This window comes from Lampetra planeri, unplaced genomic scaffold (genome assembly GCF_965212315.1).
Source record: "Lampetra planeri unplaced genomic scaffold, kcLamPlan1.2.h2 scaffold_282, whole genome shotgun sequence".
NCBI classification, from domain to species: domain Eukaryota; kingdom Metazoa; phylum Chordata; class Hyperoartia; order Petromyzontiformes; family Petromyzontidae; genus Lampetra; species Lampetra planeri.
Window position 1 is genome coordinate 55,868 of NW_027615109.1, and position 25,018 is coordinate 80,885.

Here is a 25,018-nt window from a genome sequence, read left to right on the forward strand (position 1 = left end):
AGTTGATTGGTCCACACCCGAGACAGCTTTCCTTAGAGCCTAGTCTCACATGGTCCTTGAAGTTGATTGGTCCACACCCGAGACAGCTTTCCTTAGAGCCTAGTCTCACATGGTGTTGGACCAGATGACGCCTTTTGGCAATCAACTTCAAGGACTGTGCACAAACATTATCAAAGTTATGTTTTTTTTGCATTATGACTGCAGGTATTGCGGTCTATGCAAACATGACTCCTCGTAAAAAAGGTGTCAGTTTTGTTGCCAGATAAAAGGGTAAAAAAAACAATTATCAGTCGAGTTTTACTTCAATGAACGAGCTGAATAATTGACGACGATCACACTGGTCAACAAACAAAAAACATGTTTTTCTGGCCTCGACTTTTGCAGCTGTTCTAGACTAATTTCAGGGTGCCGATTCCAAATCTGATCTCAGATTTGCTCCATCACATCTCATTTGTATGCTATCGGCATACCCCATTTTCATTAATTTTACCCGAAATTAACTCTGTCACTTATGATTGCAAGTTGTTGCGAGTCAGTGACTGCTTTAGTATTAAAATACGGTGCTGTGTTTTTAGGATAGTGTGCTTATAATATCATCATTTTCAGTAGATGTCCACATTTATTTCATATTTTTCTTCCGCAGTTTTTATTGAAAATGCAACATTTGATATCTCAAAAACCCGATGCGGTAGACAAAAACTGATGCCAGATTTGGAATCAGCACCCCACAAAATTACCTTGAAACCGTTGGAATAACTTATGCCAGAAAAGTGTGTTGACCAGTGTAATTGTGCCTCACTGCGGTAGAAAAGTAACGCCCACATTTTCTTCTCAGCTCGTGTGGCCTCCTTTGCCAGTATTCAATTATGATAATATGGTTTCCCCTCTATGTTATTATAGCCCAGAAGACTCCTTACCTTGGCTGGAAATGATGGAATCCTCATCACAATTCAACTTCGCATCTGTTGAATCAATAATTGAAATGACATGTTAAACATTAGATCAAAACAAAATGGCCGCCATCAGAAATCTCACGCATCGCGCAAAATATTCCAGTGCAGTTGATTAAATGAGCAAATGACATCGTTACTTGCGGTGAGGACATATTTATAACATAAACTGAAGTTTGAGCGTAAATGATAATAGGTTTTTTACCCTTTTATGTGGCAACAAAACTGACACTTTTTTTTACAAGGAGTCATGTTTGCATTGACCACAATACCTGCGGTCAGAATGAAAATAATAAACACAACTCTGATAATGTATGCACTGTCCTTGAAGTTGATTGGTCCACACCCGAGGCAGCTTTTCTTAGAGCCTAGTCTCACATGGCGTCATCTGATTGGTCCACACCCGAGACAGCTTTCCTTAGAGCCTAGTCTCACATGGTCCTTGAAGTTGATTGGTCCACACCCGAGACAGCTTTCCTTAGAGCCTAGTCTCACATGGTCCTTGAAGTTGATTGGTCCACACCCGAGACAGCTTTCCTTAGAGCCTAGTCTCACATGGTCCTTGAAGTTGATTGGTCCACACCCGAGACAGCTTTCCTTAGAGCCTAGTCTCACATGGTGTTGGACCAGATGACGCCAAAAGGTGCACAACTCAAAGACAATGCACCATCAGAGTATGAGAGCTCGGGTTTAAGCATTTACACCATTGGAACCTCCTTTGCCAGTAGCAAAATATGATAATTGTTTTTACCCTTTAATCTGGCAACAAAACTGACACATATTTTACAAGGAGTCATGCTTGCATTGACCACAATACCTGCGGTCGAAATGCAAACATAAAACACAACTCTGAAAATGTATGCACTGTCCTTGAAGTTGATTGGCCCACACCCGAGACAGCTTTCCTTAGAGCCCAGTCTCACATGGTCCTTGAAGTTGATTGGTCCACACCCGAGACAGCTTTCCTTAGAGCCCAGTCTCACATGGTCCTTGAAGATGATTGGCCCACACCCGAGACAGCTTTCCTTAGAGCCCAGTCTCACATGGTCCTTGAAGTTGATTGGCCCACACCCGAGACAGCTTTCCTTAGAGCCTAGTCTCACATGGTCCTTGAAGTTGATTGGTCCACACCCGAGACAGTTTTCCTTAGAGCCCAGTCTCACATGGTCCTTGAAGTTGATTGGTCCACACCCGAGACAGCTTTCCTTAGAGCCCAGTCTCACATGGTCCTTGAAGTTGATTGGTCCACACCCGAGACAGCTTTCCTTAGAGCCCAGTCTCACATGGTCCTTGAAGTTGATTGGTCCACACCCGAGACAGCTTTCCTTAGAGCCTAGTCTCACATGGTCCTTGAAGTTGATTGGTCCACACCCGAGACAGCTTTCCTTAGAGCCTAGTCTCACATGGTCCTTGCAGTTGATTGGCCCACACCCGAGACAGCTTTCCTTAGAGCCTAGTCTCACATGGTCCTTGAAGTTGATTGGTCCACACCCGAGACAGCTTTCCTTAGAGCCTAGTCTCACATGGTCCTTGAAGTTGATTGGTCCACACCCGAGACAGCTTTCCTTAGAGCCCAGTCTCACATGGTCCTTGAAGTTGATTGGTCCACACCCGAGACAGCTTTCCTTAGAGCCTAGTCTCACATGGTCCTTGAAGTTGATTGGTCCACACCCGAGACAGCTTTCCTTAGAGCCTAGTCTCACATGGTCCTTGAAGTTGATTGGTCCACACCCGAGACAGCTTTCCTTAGAGCCCAGTCTCACATGGTCCTTGAAGTTGATTGGTCCACACCCGAGACAGCTTTCCTTAGAGCCTAGTCTCACATGGTCCTTGAAGTTGATTGGCCCACACCCGAGACAGCTTTCCTTAGAGCCTAGTCTCACATGGTCCTTGAAGTTGATTGGCCCACACCCGAGACAGCTTTCCTTAGAGCCTAGTCTCACATGGTCATTGAAGTTGATTGGCCCACACCCGAGACAGCTTTCCTTAGAGCCCAGTCTCACATGGTCCTTGAAGTTGATTGGTCCACACCCGAGACAGCTTTCCTTAGAGCCTAGTCTCACATGGTCCTTGAAGTTGATTGGTCCACACCCGAGACAGCTTTCCTTAGAGCCCAGTCTCACATGGTCCTTGAAGTTGATTGGTCCACACCCGAGACAGCTTTCCTTAGAGCCTAGTCTCACATGGTCCTTGAAGTTGATTGGTCCACACCCGAGACAGCTTTCCTTAGAGCCTAGTCTCACATGGTCCTTGAAGTTGATTGGTCCACACCCGAGACAGCTTTCCTTAGAGCCTAGTCTCACATGGTCCTTGAAGTTGATTGGTCCACACCCGAGACAGCTTTCCTTAGAGCCTAGTCTCACATGGTCCTTGAAGTTGATTGGTCCACACCCGAGACAGCTTTCCTTAGAGCCTAGTCTCACATGGTGTTGGACCAGATGACGCCAAAAGGTGCACAACTCAAAGACAATGCACCATCAGAGTATGAGAGCTCGGGTTTAAGCATTTACACCATTGGAACCTCCTTTGCCAGTAGCAAAATATGATAATTGTTTTTACCCTTTAATCTGGCAACAAAACTGACACATATTTTACAAGGAGTCATGCTTGCATTGACCACAATACCTGCGGTCGAAATGCAAACAAAAAACACAACTCTGAAAATGTATGCACTGTCCTTGCAGTTTATTGGCCCACACCCGAGACAGCTTTCCTTAGAGCCCAGTCTCACATGGTCCTTGAAGTTGATTGGTCCACACCCGAGACAGCTTTCCTTAGAGCCTAGTCTCACATGGTCCTTGAAGTTGATTGGTCCACACCCGAGACAGCTTTCCTTAGAGCCTAGTCTCACATGGTCCTTGAAGTTGATTGGTCCACACCCGAGACAGCTTTCCTTAGAGCCTAGTCTCACATGGTCCTTGAAGTTGATTGGTCCACACCCGAGACAGCTTTCCTTAGAGCCTAGTCTCACATGGTCCTTGAAGTTGATTGGTCCACACCCGAGACAGCTTTCCTTAGAGCCTAGTCTCACATGGTCCTTGAAGTTGATTGGTCCACACCCGAGACAGATTTCCTTAGAGCCTAGTCTCACATGGTCCTTGAAGTTGATTGGTCCACACCCGAGACAGCTTTCCTTAGAGCCTAGTCTCAGATGGTCCTTCAAGTTGATTGGTCCACACCCGAGACAGCTTTCCTTAGAGCCTAGTCTCAGATGGTCCTTCAAGTTGATTGGTCCACACCCGAGACAGCTTTCCTTAGAGCCTAGTCTCACATGGTCCTTGAAGTTGATTGGTCCACACCCGAGACAGCTTTCCTTAGAGCCTAGTCTCACATGGTCCTTGAAGTTGATTGGTCCACACCCGAGACAGCTTTCCTTAGAGCCTAGTCTCACATGGTCCTTGAAGTTGATTGGCCCACACCCGAGACAGCTTTCCTTAGAGCCTAGTCTCACATGGTCCTTGAAGTTGATTGGTCCACACCCGAGACAGCTTTCCTTAGAGCCTAGTCTCACATGGTCCTTGAAGTTGATTGGTCCACACCCGAAACAGCTTTCCTTAGAGCCTAGTCTCACATGGTCCTTGAAGTTGATTGGTCCACACCCGAGACAGCTTTCCTTAGAGCCTAGTCTCACATGGTCCTTGAAGTTGATTGGTCCACACCCGAGACAGCTTTCCTTAGAGCCTAGTCTCAGATGGTCCTTCAAGTTGATTGGTCCACACCCGAGACAGCTTTCCTTAGAGCCTAGTCTCAGATGGTCCTTCAAGTTGATTGGTCCACACCCGAGACAGCTTTCCTTAGAGCCCAGTCTCACATGGTCCTTGAAGTTGATTGGTCCACACCCGAGACAGCTTTCCTTAGAGCCCAGTCTCACATGGTCCTTGAAGTTGATTGGTCCACACCCGAGACAGCTTTCCTTAGAGCCCAGTCTCACATGGTCCTTGAAGTTGATTGGTCCACACCCGAGACAGCTTTCCTTAGAGCCTAGTCTCACATGGTGTTGGACCAGATGACGCCAAAAGGTGCACAACTCAAAGACAATGCACCATCAGAGTATGAGAGCTCGGGTTTAAGCATTTACACCATTGGAACCTCCTTTGCCAGTAGCAAAATATGATAATTGTTTTTACCCTTTAATCTGGCAACAAAACTGACACATATTTTACAAGGAGTCATGCTTGCATTGACCACAATACCTGCGGTCGAAATGCAAACAAAAAACACAACTCTGAAAATGTATGCACTGTCCTTGCAGTTTATTGGCCCACACCCGAGACAGCTTTCCTTAGAGCCCAGTCTCACATGGTCCTTGAAGTTGATTGGTCCACACCCGAGACAGCTTTCCTTAGAGCCTAGTCTCACATGGTCCTTGAAGTTGATTGGTCCACACCCGAGACAGCTTTCCTTAGAGCCTAGTCTCACATGGTCCTTGAAGTTGATTGGTCCACACCCGAGACAGCTTTCCTTAGAGCCTAGTCTCACATGGTCCTTGAAGTTGATTGGTCCACACCCGAGACAGCTTTCCTTAGAGCCTAGTCTCACATGGTCCTTGAAGTTGATTGGTCCACACCCGAGACAGCTTTCCTTAGAGCCTAGTCTCACATGGTCCTTGAAGTTGATTGGTCCACACCCGAGACAGATTTCCTTAGAGCCTAGTCTCACATGGTCCTTGAAGTTGATTGGTCCACACCCGAGACAGCTTTCCTTAGAGCCTAGTCTCAGATGGTCCTTCAAGTTGATTGGTCCACACCCGAGACAGCTTTCCTTAGAGCCTAGTCTCAGATGGTCCTTCAAGTTGATTGGTCCACACCCGAGACAGCTTTCCTTAGAGCCTAGTCTCACATGGTCCTTGAAGTTGATTGGTCCACACCCGAGACAGCTTTCCTTAGAGCCTAGTCTCACATGGTCCTTGAAGTTGATTGGTCCACACCCGAGACAGCTTTCCTTAGAGCCTAGTCTCACATGGTCCTTGAAGTTGATTGGCCCACACCCGAGACAGCTTTCCTTAGAGCCTAGTCTCACATGGTCCTTGAAGTTGATTGGTCCACACCCGAGACAGCTTTCCTTAGAGCCTAGTCTCACATGGTCCTTGAAGTTGATTGGTCCACACCCGAAACAGCTTTCCTTAGAGCCTAGTCTCACATGGTCCTTGAAGTTGATTGGTCCACACCCGAGACAGCTTTCCTTAGAGCCTAGTCTCACATGGTCCTTGAAGTTGATTGGTCCACACCCGAGACAGCTTTCCTTAGAGCCTAGTCTCACATGGCGTTGGACCAGCGTATATGACACTAAACGATGCACTAAACCTACCAGGCAAAGCCCACATATTTCACTAATTTTTCAGGAGCGACCTGGCCCCAAGTGATAGGAGCTCAACAAAGTGATCCCATCGATTGGACGGTCATCGCAGCAAAAATAATCGGAACAATCTCAATGCACGCTGACTCTAAATGTGCAGGGGAAAAAACCGGAGGAACCGGAGAAAAGAATCCACGTAAGTGTGAACGCTTCTTATCACGCAAAATAAATCCACGTGAACTCTCACCTCGATGATCGATTCGGCTTGCATCTCTACAGGGACATGATCTAACCCACGACATCCTGTAGACCAGGCGAGGTAGTCAACATCTCTACAGGGACATCATCTAACCCACGACATCCTGTAGACCAGGCGAGGTAGTCAACATCTCTACAGGGACATGATCTAACCCACGACATCCTGTAGACCAGGCGAGGTAGTTAACATCTCTACAGGAACATGATCTAACCCACGACATCCTGTAGACCAGGCGAGGTAGTCAACATCTCTACAGGGACATGATCTAACCCACGACATCCTGTAGACCAGGCGAGGTAGTCATCATCTCTACAGGGACATGATCTAACACACGAAATCCTGTAGACCAGGCGAGGTAGTCAACATCTCTACAGGGACATGATCTAACCCGCGACATCCTGTAGACCAGGCGAGGTAGTCAACATCTCCACAGGGACATGATCTAACCCGCGACATCCTGTAGACCAGGCGAGGTAGTTAACATCTCTACAGGGACATGATCTAACCCACGACATCCTGTAGACCAGGCGAGGTAGTCATCATCTCTACAGGGACATGATCTAACCCACGACATCCTGTAGACCAGGCGAGGTAGTCAACATCTCTACAGGGACAATCTAACCCGCGACATCCTGTAGACCAGGCGAGGTAGTTAACATCTCTACAGGGACATGATCTAACACACGACATCCTGTAGACCAGGCGAGGTAGTCAACATCTCTACAGGGACATGATCTAACACACGACATCCTGTAGACCAGGCGAGGTAGTCATCATCTCTACAGGGACAAGATCTAACCCACGACATCCTGTAGACCAGGCGAGGTAGTTAACATCTCTACAGGGACATGATCTAACCCACGACATCCTGTAGACCAGGCGAGGTAGTTAACATCTCTACAGGGACAAGATCTAACCCACGACATCCTGTAGACCAGGCGAGGCAGTCATCATCTCTACAGGGACAAGATCTAACCCACGACATCCTGTATACCAGGCGAGGTAGTCAACATCTCTACAGGGACAAGATCTAACCCACGACATCCTGTAGACCAGGCGAGGTAGTCAACATCTCTACAGGGACAAGATCTAACCCACGACATCCTGTAGACCAGGCGAGGTAGTCAACATCTCTACAGGGACATGATCTAACCCACGACATCCTGTAGACCAGGCGAGGTAGTCAACATCTCTACAGGGACATGATCTAACCCGCGATAATAACAACAAAAATGTTCACGAACTGAATCACAACCCGTCAATCACAATAATCGATCACATCTTGAAGGTTGGGAAGGGTGCGGAGTGGGGTGAAAATGTTAGCAAGAGGAACTTGGACACAGCGATACATACCAAGGCGTTGTAGCCACTGATCAACCCGCGGGTAATTTGGCATGCCTCTAAGGATGGACAGAAGTTGTTCACACTTCTCTTCGCCGCCGTCAAGAACCAAATCAAGGAGCGAGCCTGCGCACTCTAAAGCGCCAGGCTTTCTCTTGATTCTCTCAAAATCAATGGTTGTTATGAGCCTATTGTGGAGCATCTTATCCAGCAGAGAGTCTGGGTCCTTGCTGATCCACTCCTTGAGACGAGGCTTCTTCTTCCGGATGTGCCTCTGAGATGTCCCCTCGACGGCCACGATGGACAGCTGGTCTGTAGGAGCAGCAGTTTCAAGTTTTCAAGTTCATTCAAGTTCATGTATTAGGTATAGCCCTGTGAGCCACTCGGCTCTTGAATCGGGTGCAACCGCAACAAACAAAAAACAAAAACATGAACAAAAAACATCTTGTAGTGACTATGTGTGACTGAGTGCAAACAGAAAATCTAAGAAAAGACAGCTAAATATTGCAGAAAAAACACCGTGTACACCAACGCTGTGTGCAAAAATCCCAGTGGGATGTAAGTCAAACAACAACCACAAGCAGGAAAGCAGTATGTAGATTACAACACGGTTATAGGACTATGCAGAGGTCGCAACCGGGTACCCGATACCCGTACCCTACCCGTTACCCGGCTACCCGTACCTGGCCGGGTACGGGTAGCCGTTTGCGACCCTGGTGCGGCCGGGTACGGGTAGGCCGTGAGTTACTGGTGAGTCACCTTGTGTCACTCATCTCCCAACGTCTTGTCTCTTCTCACAATTCAAGTTCCTAGAATCAACCCACCCGCGCCTGCAACATGGCTTCATCCCAGAGGTCGCAATCAGGTACCCGATACCCGTACCCTACCCGTACCTGGCCGGGTACGGGTAGGGTACGGGTACGGCCGGGTACGGGTACGGGTACCCGATTGCGACCTGGTGCGGCCGGGTACGGGTACGGGTAAGGAATCAAAACCCGTTTGCGACCTCTGGGACAATGTCATCAGTTGTACTGTTAGGCTTTTTCGGTAAAGTCAAGTAGGTAAAGAAATGAAAATCATAGAAATAAAATTATAAATCACGACGTTTCGGAGGCAACGCAAGTCTCCGTCATCAGGTGGGACCGTCACAGCTAAAATTGACTGCATCAAGTGAGTGCGTGGAGATGAGTAGAGTGAGATGGGAGGGGAGAGGTAGGAGAGTGTTTGGAGGGGAGTAAGCGCCTCCCCCCTCTCCCCCCTTAACTTGCATTTAAGGGCTGGTCTTTTGGAATTTAACTTCTACACAAGGCTGGATTTTTATGTTGATATTCTGTCTCTCACTGTTCACATTCTTAGGTTTTTTCGGTAAAGTCACGTAGGTAAAAAATGTAAATTAATGAAAGTAAAATAAAAGAAAAAAATATTTTTATTTTATTTTACTTTAATTAAAATTCATTAAAATTAATGAAAGTAAAATAAAAGAATTTTTTTTTTTTTTTTTTTACTTTCATTAATTTAAATTTTTTTACCTACGTGACTTTACCGAAAAAACCTAAAAATATGAATCCTTGCAGTCGCGAAAGCTTCAAATCTAGAATTCTCACTGTTCAAATAAACCTACCATTACAATTACAGACTGATCATTTCTCCGTCAGCGGGGGCAAACGTACAACATCAGCAGGGGATCAAATACGTGTTTCTCCCTCCCCGTAACTTCTTACCAAGCTCGTTGAAAAACCCCTCCATGTGCTGGTACTTGTCTCTCACGGCGTAAAGGGTGTCCAGGAACTTCTGGCACGCCATCTCGCCGGCGGTGAGGAAGACCTCGATCAGAGAGGCGACGGATTCTTGACCGCTCGCGATCAGTTTAGCGTCGCTGTAGTCTCCCCGCGAGATGAGGCCCCTGCTGTCGAGCTCATCCAGGAGACACGCGGCGTTCCGTCCGACGTCTTCACTGAGCTGCTGCCGTTTCTCATTGAGCAGATGCTGCCGATTGCCATAGCTCTTGGTCTGTCACGGCAAGACGAGCGGTCACTCGTGGAGTTAGCGAAACCGGGATTGACACAGTACGGAGCACAACCGTGCCAATCTGTGGGTCTCTGTGGGTCTCTGTGGGTCTCTGGGGGTCTCTGGGGTCTATGTGGGTCTCTGTGGGTCTCTGGGGGTCTCTGGGGGTCTCTAGGGGTCTATGTGGGTCTCTGTAGGTCTCTGTGGGTCTTTGGGGGTCTATGTGGGTCTCTGTGGGTCTCTGTGGCTCTCTGTGGGTCTCTGTGGGTCTCTGGGAGTCTATGGGGGTCTCTAGGGGTCTATGTGGGTCTCTGTGGGTCTCTGTGGGTCTCTGGGGGTCTATGTGGGTCTCTGGGGGTCTATGTGTGTCTCTGTGGGTCTCTGTGGGTCTCTGGGGGTCTCTGTCGGGGTCTCCGTAGGGGTCTCTGTAGGGGTCTCTGTGGGTCTCTGTGGGTGTCTGTGGGTCTCTGTGGGTCTCTGGGGGTCTCTGGGGGTCTCTAGGGGTCTATGTGGGTCTCTGTGGGTCTCTGGGGGTCTATGTGGGTCTCTGTGGGTCTCTGTGGGTCTCTGGGGTCTATGTGAGTCTCTGTGGGTTTCTGGGAGTCTTTGGGGGTCTCTGGGGGTCTATGTGGGTCTCTGTGGGTCTCTGTGGGTCTCTGGGGGTCTCTGTGGGTCTCTGTGGGTCTCTGTGGGTCTCTGGGAGTCTCTGGGGGTCTCTGGGGGTCTATGTGGGTCTCTGGGGGTCTCTGTGGGTCTCCGTGGGTCTCTGGGGTCTATGTGGGTCTCTGTGGGTCTATGTGGGTCTATGTGGGTCTCTGGGGGTCTCTGGGGGTCTCTGGGGGTCTATGTGGGTCTCTGGGGGTCTCTGTGGGTCTCCGTGGGTCTCTGGGGGTCTCTGGGGGTCTCTGAGGTCTATGTGGGTCTCTGGGGTCTATGTGGGTCTCTGTGGGTCTATGTGGGTCTATGTGGGTCTCTGGGGGTCTCTGGGGGTCTCTGTGGGTCTCTGGGGTCTATGTGGGTCTCTGTCGGTCTCTGGGGTCTATGTGGGTCTCTGGGGGTCTCTGTGGGTCTCTGTGGGTCTCTGAGGTCTATGTGGGTCTCTGGGGTCTATGTGGGTCTCTGTGGGTCTATGTGGGTCTATGTGGGTCTCTGGGGGTCTCTGGGGGTCTCTGTGGGTCTCTGGGGGTCTCTGGAGGTCTCTGGGGGTCTCTGTGGGTCTCTGTGGGTCGCTGTGGGTCTCTGTGGGTCTCTGTGGGTGTCTGGAGGTCTATGTGGGTCTCTTTGGGTCGCTGTGGGTCTCTGGGGGTCTCTGTGGGTCTCTGGGGGTCTCTGGGGGTCTCTGGGGGTCTCTGTGGGTCTCTGTGGGTCGCTGTGGGTCTATGTGGGTCTCTGGGGGTCTCTGGGGGTCTCTGGGGGTCTCTGGGGGTCTCTGTGGGTCGCTGTGGGTCTCTGGGGGTCTCTGGGGGTCTCTGTGGGTCTATGTGGGTCTCTGGGGGTCTCTGTGAGTCTCTGGGGGTCTCTGTGGGTCTCTGGGGGTCTATGTGGGTCTCTGGGGGTCTCTGTGGGTCTCTGGGGGTCTATGTGTGTCTCTGTGGGTCTCTGTGGGTCTCTGTGGGTCTCTGTGGGTCTCTGGGGGTCTCTGGGGGTCTCTGTGGGTCTCTGTGGGTGTCTGGAGGTCTATGTGGGTCTCTTTGGGTCGCTGTGGGTCTCTGGGGGTCTCTGTGGGTCTCTGGGGGTCTCTGGGGGTCTCTGGGGGTCTCTGTGGGTCTCTGTGGGTCGCTGTGGGTCTCTGTGGGTGTCTGGAGGTCTATGTGGGTCTCTTTGGGTCGCTGTGGGTCTCTGGGGGTCTCTGTGGGTCTCTGGGGGTCTCTGGGGGTCTCTGGGGGTCTCTGTGGGTCTCTGTGGGTCGCTGTGGGTCTCTGGGGGTCTCTGGGGGTCTCTGGGGGTCTCTGGGGGTCTCTGTGGGTCGCTGTGGGTCTCTGGGGGTCTCTGGGGGTCTCTGTGGGTCTATGTGGGTCTCTGGGGGTCTCTGTGAGTCTCTGGGGGTCTCTGTGGGTCTCTGGGGGTCTATGTGGGTCTCTGGGGGTCTCTGTGGGTCTCTGGGGGTCTATGTGTGTCTCTGTGGGTCTCTGTGGGTCTCTGTGGGTCTCTGGGGGTCTCTGTGGGTCTATGTGGATCTCTGGGGGTCTCTGTGGGTCTATGTGAGTCTCTGTGGGTCTCTGGGAGTCTTTGGGGGTCTATGGGGGTCTATGTGGGTCTCTGTGGGTCTCTGTGAGTCTCTGGGGGTCTCTGTGGGTCTCTGTGGGTCTCTGTAGGTCTCTGGGAGTCTCTGGGGGTCTCTGGGGGTCTATGTGGGTCTCTGGGGGTCTCTGTGGGTCTCCGTGGGTCTCTGGGGGTCTCTGTGGGTCTCTGTGGGTCTCTGTGGGTCTCTGTGGGTCTCTGGGGTCTCTGTGGGTCTCTGTGGGTCTCTGGGGTCTATGTGGGTCTCTGTCGGTCTCTGGGGGTCTATGTGGGTCTCTGTGGGTCTCTGTGGGTCTCTGGGGGTCTCTGTGGGTCTCTGTGGGTCTCTGGGAGTCTCTGGGGGTCTCTGGGGGTCTATGTGGGTCTCTGGGGGTCTCTGTGGGTCTCCGTGGGTCTCTGGGGGTCTCTGGGGGTCTCTGGGGGTCTCTGTGGGTCTCTGGGGGTCTATGTGGGTCTCTGGGGGTCTCTGTGGGTCTCTGGGGGTCTATGTGTGTCTCTGTGGGTCTCTGTGGGTCTCTGTGGGTCTCTGTGGGTCTCTGGGGGTCTCTGTGGGTCTATGTGGATCTCTGGGGGTCTCTGTGGGTCTATGTGAGTCTCTGTGGGTCTCTGGGAGTCTTTGGGGGTCTATGGGGGTCTATGTGGGTCTCTGTGGGTCTCTGTGAGTCTCTGGGGGTCTCTGTGCGTCTCTGTGGGTCTCTGTGGGTCTCTGGGAGTCTCTGGGGGTCTCTGGGGGTCTATGTGGGTCTCTGGGGGTCTCTGTGGGTCTCCGTGGGTCTCTGGGGGTCTCTGGGGGTCTCTGTGGGTCTCTGTGGGTCTCTGTGGGTCTCTGGGGTCTCTGTGGGTCTCTGTGGGTCTCTGGGGTCTATGTGGGTCTCTGTCGGTCTCTGGGGGTCTATGTGGGTCTCTGTGGGTCTCTGTGGGTCTCTGGGGGTCTCTGTGGGTCTCTGTGGGTCTCTGGGAGTCTCTGGGGGTCTCTGGGGGTCTATGTGGGTCTCTGGGGGTCTCTGTGGGTCTCCGTGGGTCTCTGGGGGTCTCTGGGGGTCTCTGGGGGTCTCTGTGGGTCTCTGTGGGTCTCTGGGGGTCTCTGTGGGTCTCTGTGGGTCTCTGTGGGTCTCTGGGAGTCTCTGGGGGTCTCTGGGGGTCTATGTGGGTCTCTGGGGGTCTCTGTGGGTCTCCGTGGGTCTCTGGGGGTCTCTGGGGGTCTCTGAGGTCTATGTGGGTCTCTGGGGTCTATGTGGGTCTCTGTGGGTCTATGTGGGTCTATGTGGGTCTCTGGGGGTCTCTGGGGGTCTCTGTGGGTCTCTGGGGTCTATGTGGGTCTCTGTCGGTCTCTGGGGTCTATGTGGGTCTCTGGGGGTCTCTGTGGGTCTCTGTGGGTCTCTGAGGTCTATGTGGGTCTCTGGGGTCTATGTGGGTCTCTGTGGGTCTATGTGGGTCTATGTGGGTCTCTGGGGGTCTCTGGGGGTCTCTGTGGGTCTCTGGGGGTCTCTGGAGGTCTCTGTGGGTCTCTGTGGGTCTCTGGGGGTCTCTGTGGGTCTCTGTGGGTGTCTGGAGGTCTATGTGGGTCTCTTTGGGTCGCTGTGGGTCTCTGGGGGTCTCTGTGGGTCTCTGGGGGTCTCTGGGGGTCTCTGGGGGTCTCTGTGGGTCTCTGTGGGTCGCTGTGGGTCTCTGTGGGTCTCTGTGGGTGTCTGGAGGTCTATGTGGGTCTCTTTGGGTCGCTGTGGGTCTCTGGGGGTCTCTGTGGGTCTCTGGGGGTCTCTGGGGGTCTCTGGGGGTCTCTGTGGGTCTCTGTGGGTCGCTGTGGGTCTATGTGGGTCTCTGGGGGTCTCTGGGGGTCTCTGGGGGTCTCTGGGGGTCTCTGTGGGTCGCTGTGGGTCTCTGGGGGTCTCTGGGGGTCTCTGTGGGTCTATGTGGGTCTCTGGGGGTCTCTGTGAGTCTCTGGGGGTCTCTGTGGGTCTCTGGGGGTCTTTGTGGGTCTCTGGGGGTCTCTGTGGGTCTCTGGGGGTCTATGTGTGTCTCTGTGGGTCTCTGTGGGTCTCTGTGGGTCTCTGTGGGTCTCTGGGGGTCTCTGTGGGTCTATGTGGATCTCTGGGGGTCTCTGTGGGTCTATGTGAGTCTCTGTGGGTCTCTGGGAGTCTTTGGGGGTCTATGGGGGTCTATGTGGGTCTCTGTGGGTCTCTGTGAGTCTCTGGGGGTCTCTGTGGGTCTCTGTGGGTCTCTGTGGGTCTCTGGGAGTCTCTGGGGGTCTCTGGGGGTCTATGTGGGTCTCTGGGGGTCTCTGTGGGTCTCCGTGGGTCTCTGGGGGTCTCTGGGGGTCTCTGTGGGTCTCTGTGGGTCTCTGTGGGTCTCTGGGGTCTCTGTGGGTCTCTGTGGGTCTCTGGGGTCTATGTGGGTCTCTGTCGGTCTCTGGGGGTCTATGTGGGTCTCTGTGGGTCTCTGTGGGTCTCTGGGGGTCTCTGTGGGTCTCTGTGGGTCTCTGGGAGTCTCTGGGGGTCTCTGGGGGTCTATGTGGGTCTCTGGGGGTCTCTGTGGGTCTCCGTGGGTCTCTGGGGGTCTCTTGGGGTCTCTGGGGGTCTCTGTGGGTCTCTGTGGGTCTCTGATAGTCTATGTGGGTCTCTGGGGTCTATGTGGGTCTCTGTGGGTCTATGTGGGTCTCTGGGGGTCTCTGGGGGTCTCTGTGGGTCTCTGGGGGTCTCTGGAGGTCTCTGTGGGTCTCTGTGGGTCTCTGGGGGTCTCTGTGGGTCTCTGTGGGTGTCTGGAGGTCTCTGTGGGTCTCTGGGGGTCTCTGTGGGTCTCTGGGGGTCTCTGGGGGTCTCTGTGGGTCTCTGGGGGTCTCTGTGGGTCTCTGTGGGTCTCTGGGGGTCTCTGTGGGTCTCTGTGGGTCTCTGGAGGTCTATGTGGGTCGCTGTGGGTCTATGTGGGTCTCTGGGGGTCTCTGTGGGTCTCTGTGGGTCTCTGTGGGTCTCTGTGGATCTCTGTGGGTCGCTGTGGGTCTATGTGGGTCTCTGGGGGTCTCTGGGGGTCTCTGGCGGTCTCTGGGGATCTCTGTGGGTCGCTGTGGGTCTCTGGGGGTCTCTGGGGGTCTCTGTGGGTCTATGTGAGTCTCTGGGGGTCTCTGTGAGTCTCTGGGGGTCTATGTGGGTCTCTGTGGGTCTCTGGGGGTCTCTGTGGGTCTCTGTGGGTCTCTGGGAGTCTCTGGGGGTCTATGTGTGTCTCTGTGGGTCTCTGTGGGTCTCTGTGGGTCTCTGGGGGTCTCTGTGGGTCTATGTGGATCTCTGGGGGTCTCTGTGGGTCTATGTGAGTCTCTGTGGGTCTCTGGGAGTCTTTGGGGGTCTATGGGGGTCTATGTGGGTCTCTGTGGGTCTCTGTGAGTCTCTGGGGGTCTCTGTGGGTCTCTGTGGGTCTCTGTGGGTCTCTGGGAGTCTCTGGGGGTCTCTGGGGGTCTATGTGGGTCTCTGGGGGTCTCTGTGGGTCTCCGTGGGTCTCTGGGGGTCTCTGGGGGTCTCTGTGGGTCTCTGTGGGTCTCTGTGGGTCTCTGGGGTCTCTGTGGGTCTCTGTGGGTCTCTGGGGTCTATGTGGGTCTCTGTCGGTCTCTGGGGGTCTATGTGGGTCTCTGGGGGTCTCTGTGGGTCTCCGTGGGTCTCTGGGGGTCTCTTGGGGTCTCTGGGGGTCTCTGTGGGTCTCTGTGGGTCTCTGATAGTCTATGTGGGTCTCTGGGGTCTATGTGGGTCTCTGTGGGTCTATGTGGGTCTCTGGGGGTCTCTGGGGGTCTCTGTGGGTCTCTGGGGGTCTCTGGAGGTCTCTGTGGGTCTCTGTGGGTTTCTGGGGGTCTCTGTGGGTCTCTGTGGGTGTCTGGAGGTCTCTGTGGGTCTCTGGGGGTCTCTGTGGGTCTCTGGGGGTCTCTGGGGGTCTCTGTGGGTCTCTGGGGGTCTCTGTGGGTCTCTGTGGGTCTCTGGGGGTCTCTGTGGGTCTCTGTGGGTCTCTGGAGGTCTATGTGGGTCGCTGTGGGTCTATGTGGGTCTCTGGGGGTCTCTGTGGGTCTCTGTGGGTCTCTGTGGGTCTCTGTGGATCTCTGTGGGTCGCTGTGGGTCTATGTGGGTCTCTGGGGGTCTCTGGGGGTCTCTGGCGGTCTCTGGGGATCTCTGTGGGTCGCTGTGGGTCTCTGGGGGTCTCTGGGGGTCTCTGTGGGTCTATGTGAGTCTCTGGGGGTCTCTGTGAGTCTCTGGGGGTCTATGTGGGTCTCTGTGGGTCTCTGGGGGTCTATGTGGGTCTCTGTGGGTCTCTGGGAGTCTCTGGGGGTCTCTGGGGGTCTATGTGGGTCTCTGGGGGTCTCTGTGGGTCTCCGTGGGTCTCTGGGGGTCTCTGGGGGTCTCTGAGGTCTATGTGGGTCTCTGGGGTCTATGTGGGTCTCTGTAGGTCTATGTGGGTCTATGTGGGTCTCTGGGGGTCTCTGGGGGTCTCTGTGGGTCTCTGGGGTCTATGTGGGTCTCTGTCGGTCTCTGGGGTCTATGTGGGTCTCTGGGGGTCTCTGTGGGTCTCTGTGGGTCTCTGAGGTCTATGTGGGTCTCTGGGGTCTATGTGGGTCTCTGTGGGTCTATGTGGGTCTATGTGGGTCTCTGGGGGTCTCTGGGGGTCTCTGTGGGTCTCTGGGGGTCTCTGGAGGTCTCTGTGGGTCTCTGTGGGTCTCTGGGGGTCTCTGTGGGTCTCTGTGGGTGTCTGGAGGTCTATGTGGGTCTCTTTGGGTCGCTGTGGGTCTCTGGGGGTCTCTGTGGGTCTCTGGGGGTCTCTGGGGGTCTCTGTGGGTCTCTGTGGGTCGCTGTGGGTCTCTGTGGGTCTCTGTGGGTGTCTGGAGGTCTATGTGGGTCTCTTTGGGTCGCTGTGGGTCTCTGGGGGTCTCTGTGGGTCTCTGGGGGTCTCTGGGGGTCTCTGGGGGTCTCTGTGGGTCTCTGTGGGTCGCTGTGGGTCTATGTGGGTCTCTGGGGGTCTCTGGGGGTCTCTGGGGGTCTCTGGGGGTCTCTGTGGGTCGCTGTGGGTCTCTGGGGGTCTCTGGGGGTCTCTGTGGGTCTATGTGGGTCTCTGGGGGTCTCTGTGAGTCTCTGGGGGTCTCTGTGGGTCTCTGGGGGTCTTTGTGGGTCTCTGGGGGTCTCTGTGGGTCTCTGGGGGTCTATGTGTGTCTCTGTGGGTCTCTGTGGGTCTCTGTGGGTCTCTGTGGGTCTCTGGGGGTCTCTGTGGGTCTATGTGGATCTCTGGGGGTCTCTGTGGGTCTATGTGAGTCTCTGTGGGTCTCTGGGAGTCTTTGGGGGTCTATGGGGGTCTATGTGGGTCTCTGTGGGTCTCTGTGAGTCTCTGGGGGTCTCTGTGGGTCTCTGTGGGTCTCTGTGGGTCTCTGGGAGTTTCTGGGGGTCTCTGGGGGTCTATGTGGGTCTCTGGGGGTCTCTGTGGGTCTCCGTGGGTCTCTGGGGGTCTCTGGGGGTCTCTGTGGGTCTCTGTGGGTCTCTGTGGGTCTCTGGGGTCTCTGTGGGTCTCTGTGGGTCTCTGGGGTCTATGTGGGTCTCTGTCGGTCTCTGGGGGTCTATGTGGGTCTCTGTGGGTCTCTGTGGGTCTCTGGGGGTCTCTGTGGGTCTCTGTGGGTCTCTGGGAGTCTCTGGGGGTCTCTGGGGGTCTATGTGGGTCTCTGGGGGTCTCTGTGGGTCTCCGTGGGTCTCTGGGGGTCTCTTGGGGTCTCTGTGGGTCTCTGTGGGTCTCTGTGGGTCTCTGATAGTCTATGTGGGTCTCTGGGGTCTATGTGGGTCTCTGTGGGTCTATGTGGGTCTCTGGGGGTCTCTGGGGGTCTCTGTGGGGCTCTGGGGGTCTCTGGAGGTCTCTGTGGGTCTCTGTGGGTCTCTGGGGGTCTCTGTGGGTCTCTGTGGGTGTCTGGAGGTCTATGTGGGTCTCTTTGGGTCGCTGTGGGTCTCTGGGGGTCTCTGTGGGTCTCTGGGGGTCTCTGGGGGTATCTGTGGGTCTCTGTGGGTCTCTGGGGGTCTCTGTGGGTCTCTGTGGGTCTCTGGAGGTCTATGTGGGTCGCTGTGGGTCTATGTGGGTCTCTGGGGGTCTCTGTGGGTCTCTGTGGGTCTCTGTGGGTCTCTGTGGATCTCTGTGGGTCGCTGTGGGTCTATGTGGGTCTCTGGGGGTCTCTGGGGGTCTCTGGCGGTCTCTGGGGATCTCTGTGGGTCGCTGTGGGTCTCTGGGGGTCTCTGGGGGTCTCTGTGGGTCTATGTGAGTCTCTGGGGGTCTCTGTGAGTCTCTGGGGGTCTCTGTGGGTCTCTGGGGGTCTATGTGGGTCTCTGGGGGTCTCTGTGGGTCTCTGGGGGTCTATGTGGGTCTCTGTGGGTCTCTGTGGGTCTCTGTGGGTCTCTGGGGGTCTCTGTGGGTCTATGTGGATCTCTGGGGGTCTCTGTGGGTCTCTGTGGGTCTATGTGGGTCTCTGGGGGTCTCTGTGGGTCTCTGTGGGTCTCTGTGGGTCTCTGGCGTCTCTGGGGTCTCTGTGGGTCTCTGTGGGTCTCTGGGGGTCTATGTGGATCTCTGGGGGTCTCTGTGGGTCTATGTGAGTCTCTGTGGGTCTCTGGGAGTCTTTGGGGGTCTCTGGGGGTCTATGTGGGTCTCTGTGGGTCTCTGTGAGTCTCTGGGGGTCTCTGTGGGTCTCTGTGGGTCTCTGTGGGTCTCTGGGAGTCTCTGGGGGTCTCTGTGAGTCTCTGGGGGTCTCTGTGGGTCTCTGGGGGTCTATGTGGGTCTCTGGGGGTCTCTGTGGGTCTCTGGGGGTCTATGTGGGTCTCTGTGGGTCTCTGTGGGTCTCTGTGGGTCTCTGGGGGTCTCTGTGGGTCTATGTGGATCTCTGGGGGTCTCTGTGGGTCTCTGTGGGTCTATGTGGGTCTCTGGGGGTCTCTGTGGGTCTCTGTGGGTCTCTGTGGGTCTCTGGGGTCTTTGGGGTCTCTGTGGGTCTCTGTGGGTCTCTGGGGGTCTATGTGGATCTCTGGGGGTCTCTGTGGGTCTATGTGAGTCTCTGTGGGTCTCTGGGAGTCTTTGGGGGTCTCTGGGGGTCTATGTGGGTCTCTGTGGGTCTCTGTGAGTCTCTGGGGGTCTCTGTGGGTCTCTGTGGGTCTCTGTGGGTCTCTGGGAGTCTCTGGGGGTCTCTGTGGGTCTCTGTGGGTCTCTGGGAGTCTCTGGGGGTCTCTGGGGGTCTATGTGGGTCTCTGGGGGTCTCTGTGGGTCTCCGTGGGTCTCTGGGGGTCTCTGGGGGTCTCTGAGGTCTATGTGGGTCTCTGGGGTCTATGTGGGTCTCTGTGGGTCTATGTGGGTCTATGTGGGTCTCTGGGGGTCTCTGAGGGTCTCTGTGGGTCTCTGGGGTCTATGTGGGTCTCTGTCGGTCTCTGGGGTCTATGTGGGTCTCTGGGGGTCTCTGTGGGTCTCTGTGGGTCTCTGAGGTCTATGTGGGTCTCTGGGGTCTATGTGGGTCTCTGTGGGTCTATGTGGGTCTATGTGGGTCTCTGGGGGTCTCTGGGGGTCTCTGTGGGTCTCTGGGGGTCTCTGGAGGTCTCTGTGGGTCTCTGTGGGTCTCTGGGGGTCTCTGTGGGTCTCTGTGGGTGTCTGGAGGTCTATGTGGGTCTCTTTGGGTCGCTGTGGGTCTCTGGGGGTCTCTGTGGGTCTCTGGGGGTCTCTGGGGGTCTCTGGGGGTCTCTGTGGGTCGCTGTGGGTCTATGTGGGTCTCTGGGGGTCTCTGGGGGTCTCTGGGGGTCTCTGGGGGTCTCTGTGGGTCGCTGTGGGTCTCTGGGGGTCTCTGGGGGTCTCTGTGGGTCTATGTGGGTCTCTGGGGGTCTCTGTGAGTCTCTGGGGGTCTCTGTGGGTCTCTGGGGGTCTATGTGGGTCTCTGGGGGTCTCTGTGGGTCTCTGGGGGTCTATGTGTGTCTCTGTGGGTCTCTGTGGGTCTCTGTGGGTCTCTGTGGGTCTCTGGGGGTCTCTGTGGGTCTATGTGGATCTCTGGGGGTCTCTGTGGGTCTATGTGAGTCTCTGTGGGTCTCTGGGAGTCTTTGGGGGTCTATGGGGGTCTATGTGGGTCTCTGTGGGTCTCTGTGAGTCTCTGGGGGTCTCTGTGGGTCTCTGTGGGTCTCTGTGGGTCTCTGGGAGTCTCTGGGGGTCTATGTGGGTCTCTGGGGGTCTCTGTGGGTCTCCGTGGGTCTCTGGGGGTCTCTGGGGGTCTCTGTGGGTCTCTGTGGGTCTCTGTGGGTCTCTGGGGTCTCTGTGGGTCTCTGTGGGTCTCTGGGGTCTATGTGGGTCTCTGTCGGTCTCTGGGAGTCTATGTGGGTCTCTGTGGGTCTATGTGGGTCTCTGGGGGTCTCTGTGGGTCTCTGTGGGTCTCTGGGAGTCTCTGGGGGTCTCTGGGGGTCTATGTGGGTCTCTGGGGGTCTCTGTGGGTCTCCGTGGGTCTCTGGGGGTCTCTGGGGGTCTCTGGGGGTCTCTGTGGGTCTCTGTGGGTCTCTGAGGTCTATGTGGGTCTCTGGGGTCTATGTGGGTCTCTGTGGGTCTATGTGGGTCTCTGGGGGTCTCTGGGGGTCTCTGTGGGTCTCTGGGGGTCTCTGGAGGTCTCTGTGGGTCTCTGTGGGTCTCTGGGGGTCTCTGTGGGTCTCTGTGGGTGTCTGGAGGTCTATGTGGGTCTCGTTGGGTCGCTGTGGGTCTCTGGGGGTCTCTGTGGGTCTCTGGGGGTCTCTGGGGGTCTCTGTGGGTCTCTGTGGGTCTCTGGGGGTCTCTGTGGGTCTCTGTGGGTCTCTGGGGGTCTCTGTGGGTCTCTGTGGGTCTCTGGAGGTCTATGTGGGTCGCTGTGGGTCTATGTGGGTCTCTGTGGGTCTCTGTGGGTCTCTGTGGGTCTCTGTGGATCTCTGTGGGTCGCTGTGGGTCTATGTGGGTCTCTGGGGGTCTCTGGGGGTCTCTGGCGGTCTCTGGGGGTCTCTGTGAGTCGCTGTGGGTCTCTGGGAGTCTTTGGGGGTCTCTGGGGGTCTATGTGGGTCTCTGTGGGTCTCTGTGAGTCTCTGGGGGTCTCTGTGGGTCTCTGTGGGTCTCTGTGGGTCTCTGGGAGTCTCTGGGGGTCTCTGTGAGTCTCTGGGGGTCTCTGTGGGTCTCTGGGGGTCTATGTGGGTCTCTGGGGGTCTCTGTGGGTCTCTGGGGGTCTATGTGGGTCTCTGTGGGTCTCTGTGGGTCTCTGTGGGTCTCTGGGGGTCTCTGTGGGTCTATGTGGATCTCTGGGGGTCTCTGTGGGTCTCTGTGGGTCTATGTGGGTCTCTGGGGGTCTCTGTGGGTCTCTGTGGGTCTCTGTGGGTCTCTGGGGTCTTTGGGGTCTCTGTGGGTCTCTGTGGGTCTCTGGGGGTCTATGTGGATCTCTGGGGGTCTCTGTGGGTCTATGTGAGTCTCTGTGGGTCTCTGGGAGTCTTTGGGGGTCTCTGGGGGTCTATGTGGGTCTCTGTGGGTCTCTGTGAGTCTCTGGGGGTCTCTGTGGGTCTCTGTGGGTCTCTGTGGGTCTCTGGGAGTCTCTGGGGGTCTCTGTGGGTCTCTGTGGGTCTCTGGGAGTCTCTGGGGGTCTCTGGGGGTCTATGTGGGTCTCTGGGGGTCTCTGTGGGTCTCCGTGGGTCTCTGGGGGTCTCTGGGGGTCTCTGAGGTCTATGTGGGTCTCTGGGGTCTATGTGGGTCTCTGTGGGTCTATGTGGGTCTATGTGGGTCTCTGGGGGTCTCTGAGGGTCTCTGTGGGTCTCTGGGGTCTATGTGGGTCTCTGTCGGTCTCTGGGGTCTATGTGGGTCTCTGGGGGTCTCTGTGGGTCTCTGTGGGTCTCTGAGGTCTATGTGGGTCTCTGGGGTCTATGTGGGTCTCTGTGGGTCTATGTGGGTCTATGTGGGTCTCTGGGGGTCTCTGGGGGTCTCTGTGGGTCTCTGGGGGTCTCTGGAGGTCTCTGTGGGTCTCTGTGGGTCTCTGGGGGTCTCTGTGGGTCTCTGTGGGTGTCTGGAGGTCTATGTGGGTCTCTTTGGGTCGCTGTGGGTCTCTGGGGGTCTCTGTGGGTCTCTGGGGGTCTCTGGGGGTCTCTGGGGGTCTCTGTGGGTCGCTGTGGGTCTATGTGGGTCTCTGGGGGTCTCTGGGGGTCTCTGGGGGTCTCTGGGGGTCTCTGTGGGTCGCTGTGGGTCTCTGGGGGTCTCTGGGGGTCTCTGTGGGTCTATGTGGGTCTCTGGGGGTCTCTGTGAGTCTCTGGGGGTCTCTGTGGGTCTCTGGGGGTCTCTGTGGGTCTCTGGGGGTCTATGTGTGTCTCTGTGGGTCTCTGTGGGTCTCTGTGGGTCTCTGTGGGTCTCTGGGGGTCTCTGTGGGTCTATGTGGATCTCTGGGGGTCTCTGTGGGTCTATGTGAGTCTCTGTGGGTCTCTGGGAGTCTTTGGGGGTCTATGGGGGTCTATGTGGGTCTCTGTGGGTCTCTGTGAGTCTCTGGGGGTCTCTGTGGGTCTCTGTGGGTCTCTGTGGGTCTCTGGGAGTCTCTGGGGGTCTATGTGGGTCTCTGGGGGTCTCTGTGGGTCTCCGTGGGTCTCTGGGGGTCTCTGGGGGTCTCTGTGGGTCTCTGTGGGTCTCTGTGGGTCTCTGGGGTCTCTGTGGGTCTCTGTGGGTCTCTGGGGTCTATGTGGGTCTCTGTCGGTCTCTGGGAGTCTATGTGGGTCTCTGTGGGTCTATGTGGGTCTCTGGGGGTCTCTGTGGGTCTCTGTGGGTCTCTGGGAGTCTCTGGGGGTCTCTGGGGGTCTATGTGGGTCTCTGGGGGTCTCTGTGGGTCTCCGTGGGTCTCTGGGGGTCTCTGGGGGTCTCTGGGGGTCTCTGTGGGTCTCTGTGGGTCTCTGAGGTCTATGTGGGTCTCTGGGGTCTATGTGGGTCTCTGTGGGTCTATGTGGGTCTCTGGGGGTCTCTGGGGGTCTCTGTGGGTCTCTGGGGGTCTCTGGAGGTCTCTGTGGGTCTCTGTGGGTCTCTGGGGGTCTCTGTGGGTCTCTGTGGGTGTCTGGAGGTCTATGTGGGTCTCGTTGGGTCGCTGTGGGTCTCTGGGGGTCTCTGTGGGTCTCTGGGGGTCTCTGGGGGTCTCTGTGGGTCTCTGTGGGTCTCTGGGGGTCTCTGTGGGTCTCTGTGGGTCTCTGGGGGTCTCTGTGGGTCTCTGTGGGTCTCTGGAGGTCTATGTGGGTCGCTGTGGGTCTATGTGGGTCTCTGGGGGTCTCTGTGGGTCTCTGTGGGTCTCTGTGGGTCTCTGTGGATCTCTGTGGGTCGCTGTGGGTCTATGTGGGTCTCTGGGGGTCTCTGGGGGTCTCTGGCGGTCTCTGGGGGTCTCTGTGAGTCGCTGTGGGTCTCTGGGGGTCTCTGGGGGTCTCTGTGGGTCTATGTGAGTCTCTGGGGGTCTCTGTGGGTCTCCGTGGGTCTCTGGGGGTCTCTGGGGGTCTCTGTGGGTCTCTGTGGGTCTCTGTGGGTCTCTGGGGTCTCTGTGGGTCTCTGTGGGTCTCTGGGGTCTATGTGGGTCTCTGTCGGTCTCTGGGAGTCTATGTGGGTCTCTGTGGGTCTCTGTGGGTCTCTGGGGGTCTCTGTGGGTCTTTGTGGGTCTCTGGGAGTCTCTGGGGGTCTCTGGGGGTCTATGTGGGTCTCTGGGGGTCTCTGTGGGTCTCTGTGGGTCTCTGTGGATCTCTGTGGGTCGCTGTGGGTCTATGTGGGTCTCTGGGGGTCTCTGGGGGTCTCTGGCGGTCTCTGGGGATCTCTGTGGGTCGCTGTGGGTCTCTGGGGGTCTCTGGGGGTCTCTGTGGGTCTATGTGAGTCTCTGGGGGTCTCTGTGAGTCTCTGGGGGTCTCTGTGGGTCTCTGGGGGTCTATGTGGGTCTCTGGGGGTCTCTGTGGGTCTCTGGGGGTCTATGTGGGTCTCTGTGGGTCTCTGTGGGTCTCTGTGGGTCTCTGGGGGTCTCTGTGGGTCTATGTGGATCTCTGGGGGTCTCTGTGGGTCTCTGTGGGTCTATGTGGGTCTCTGGGGGTCTCTGTGGGTCTCTGTGGGTCTCTGTGGGTCTCTGGCGTCTCTGGGTTTTCTGTGGGTCTCTGTGGGTCTCTGGGGGTCTATGTGGATCTCTGGGGGTCTCTGTGGGTCTATGTGAGTCTCTGTGGGTCTCTGGGAGTCTTTGGGGGTCTCTGGGGGTCTATGTGGGTCTCTGTGGGTCTCTGTGAGTCTCTGGGGGTCTCTGTGGGTCTCTGTGGGTCTCTGTGGGTCTCTGGGAGTCTCTGGGGGTCTCTGTGAGTCTCTGGGGGTCTCTGTGGGTCTCTGGGGGTCTATGTGGATCTCTGGGGGTCTCTGTGGGTCTCTGGGGGTCTCTGTGGGTCTCTGTGGGTCTCTGTGGGTCTCTGGGGGTCTCTGTGGGTCTATGTGGATCTCTGGGGGTCTCTGTGGGTCTCTGTGGGTCTATGTGGGTCTCTGGGGGTCTCTGTGGGTCTCTGTGGGTCTCTGTGGGTCTCTGGGGTCTTTGGGGTCTCTGTGGGTCTCTGTGGGTCTCTGGGGGTCTATGTGGATCTCTGGGGGTCTCTGTGGGTCTATGTGAGTCTCTGTGGGTCTCTGGGAGTCTTTGGGGGTCTCTGGGGGTCTATGTGGGTCTCTGTGGGTCTCTGTGAGTCTCTGGGGGTCTCTGTGGGTCTCTGTGGGTCTCTGTGGGTCTCTGGGAGTCTCTGGGGGTCTCTGTGGGTCTCTGTGGGTCTCTGGGAGTCTCTGGGGGTCTCTGGGGGTCTATGTGGGTCTCTGGGGGTCTCTGTGGGTCTCCGTGGGTCTCTGGGGGTCTCTGGGGGTCTCTGAGGTCTATGTGGGTCTCTGGGGTCTATGTGGGTCTCTGTGGGTCTATGTGGGTCTATGTGGGTCTCTGGGG

At 55.8% G+C, this 25,018-nt stretch overlaps 1 protein-coding gene across 1 annotated transcript in view; it reads right to left on the reverse strand.

Annotated features, from left to right (window-relative positions):
- The window catches only part of LOC144740752 (uncharacterized), a 44,160-nt gene that overhangs the window by 11,986 nt on the left and 7,156 nt on the right, over positions 1–25,018 (reverse strand). Inside the window, exons 2-4 of the mRNA XM_078623498.1 lie at positions 9,567–9,855; positions 7,858–8,157; positions 918–962 (exon numbers count right to left, since the gene is read on the reverse strand). Coding sequence (XP_078479624.1) covers positions 918–962; positions 7,858–8,157; positions 9,567–9,855 — 634 coding nt within the window. The remainder of the gene's footprint in view (positions 1–917; positions 963–7,857; positions 8,158–9,566; positions 9,856–25,018) is intronic.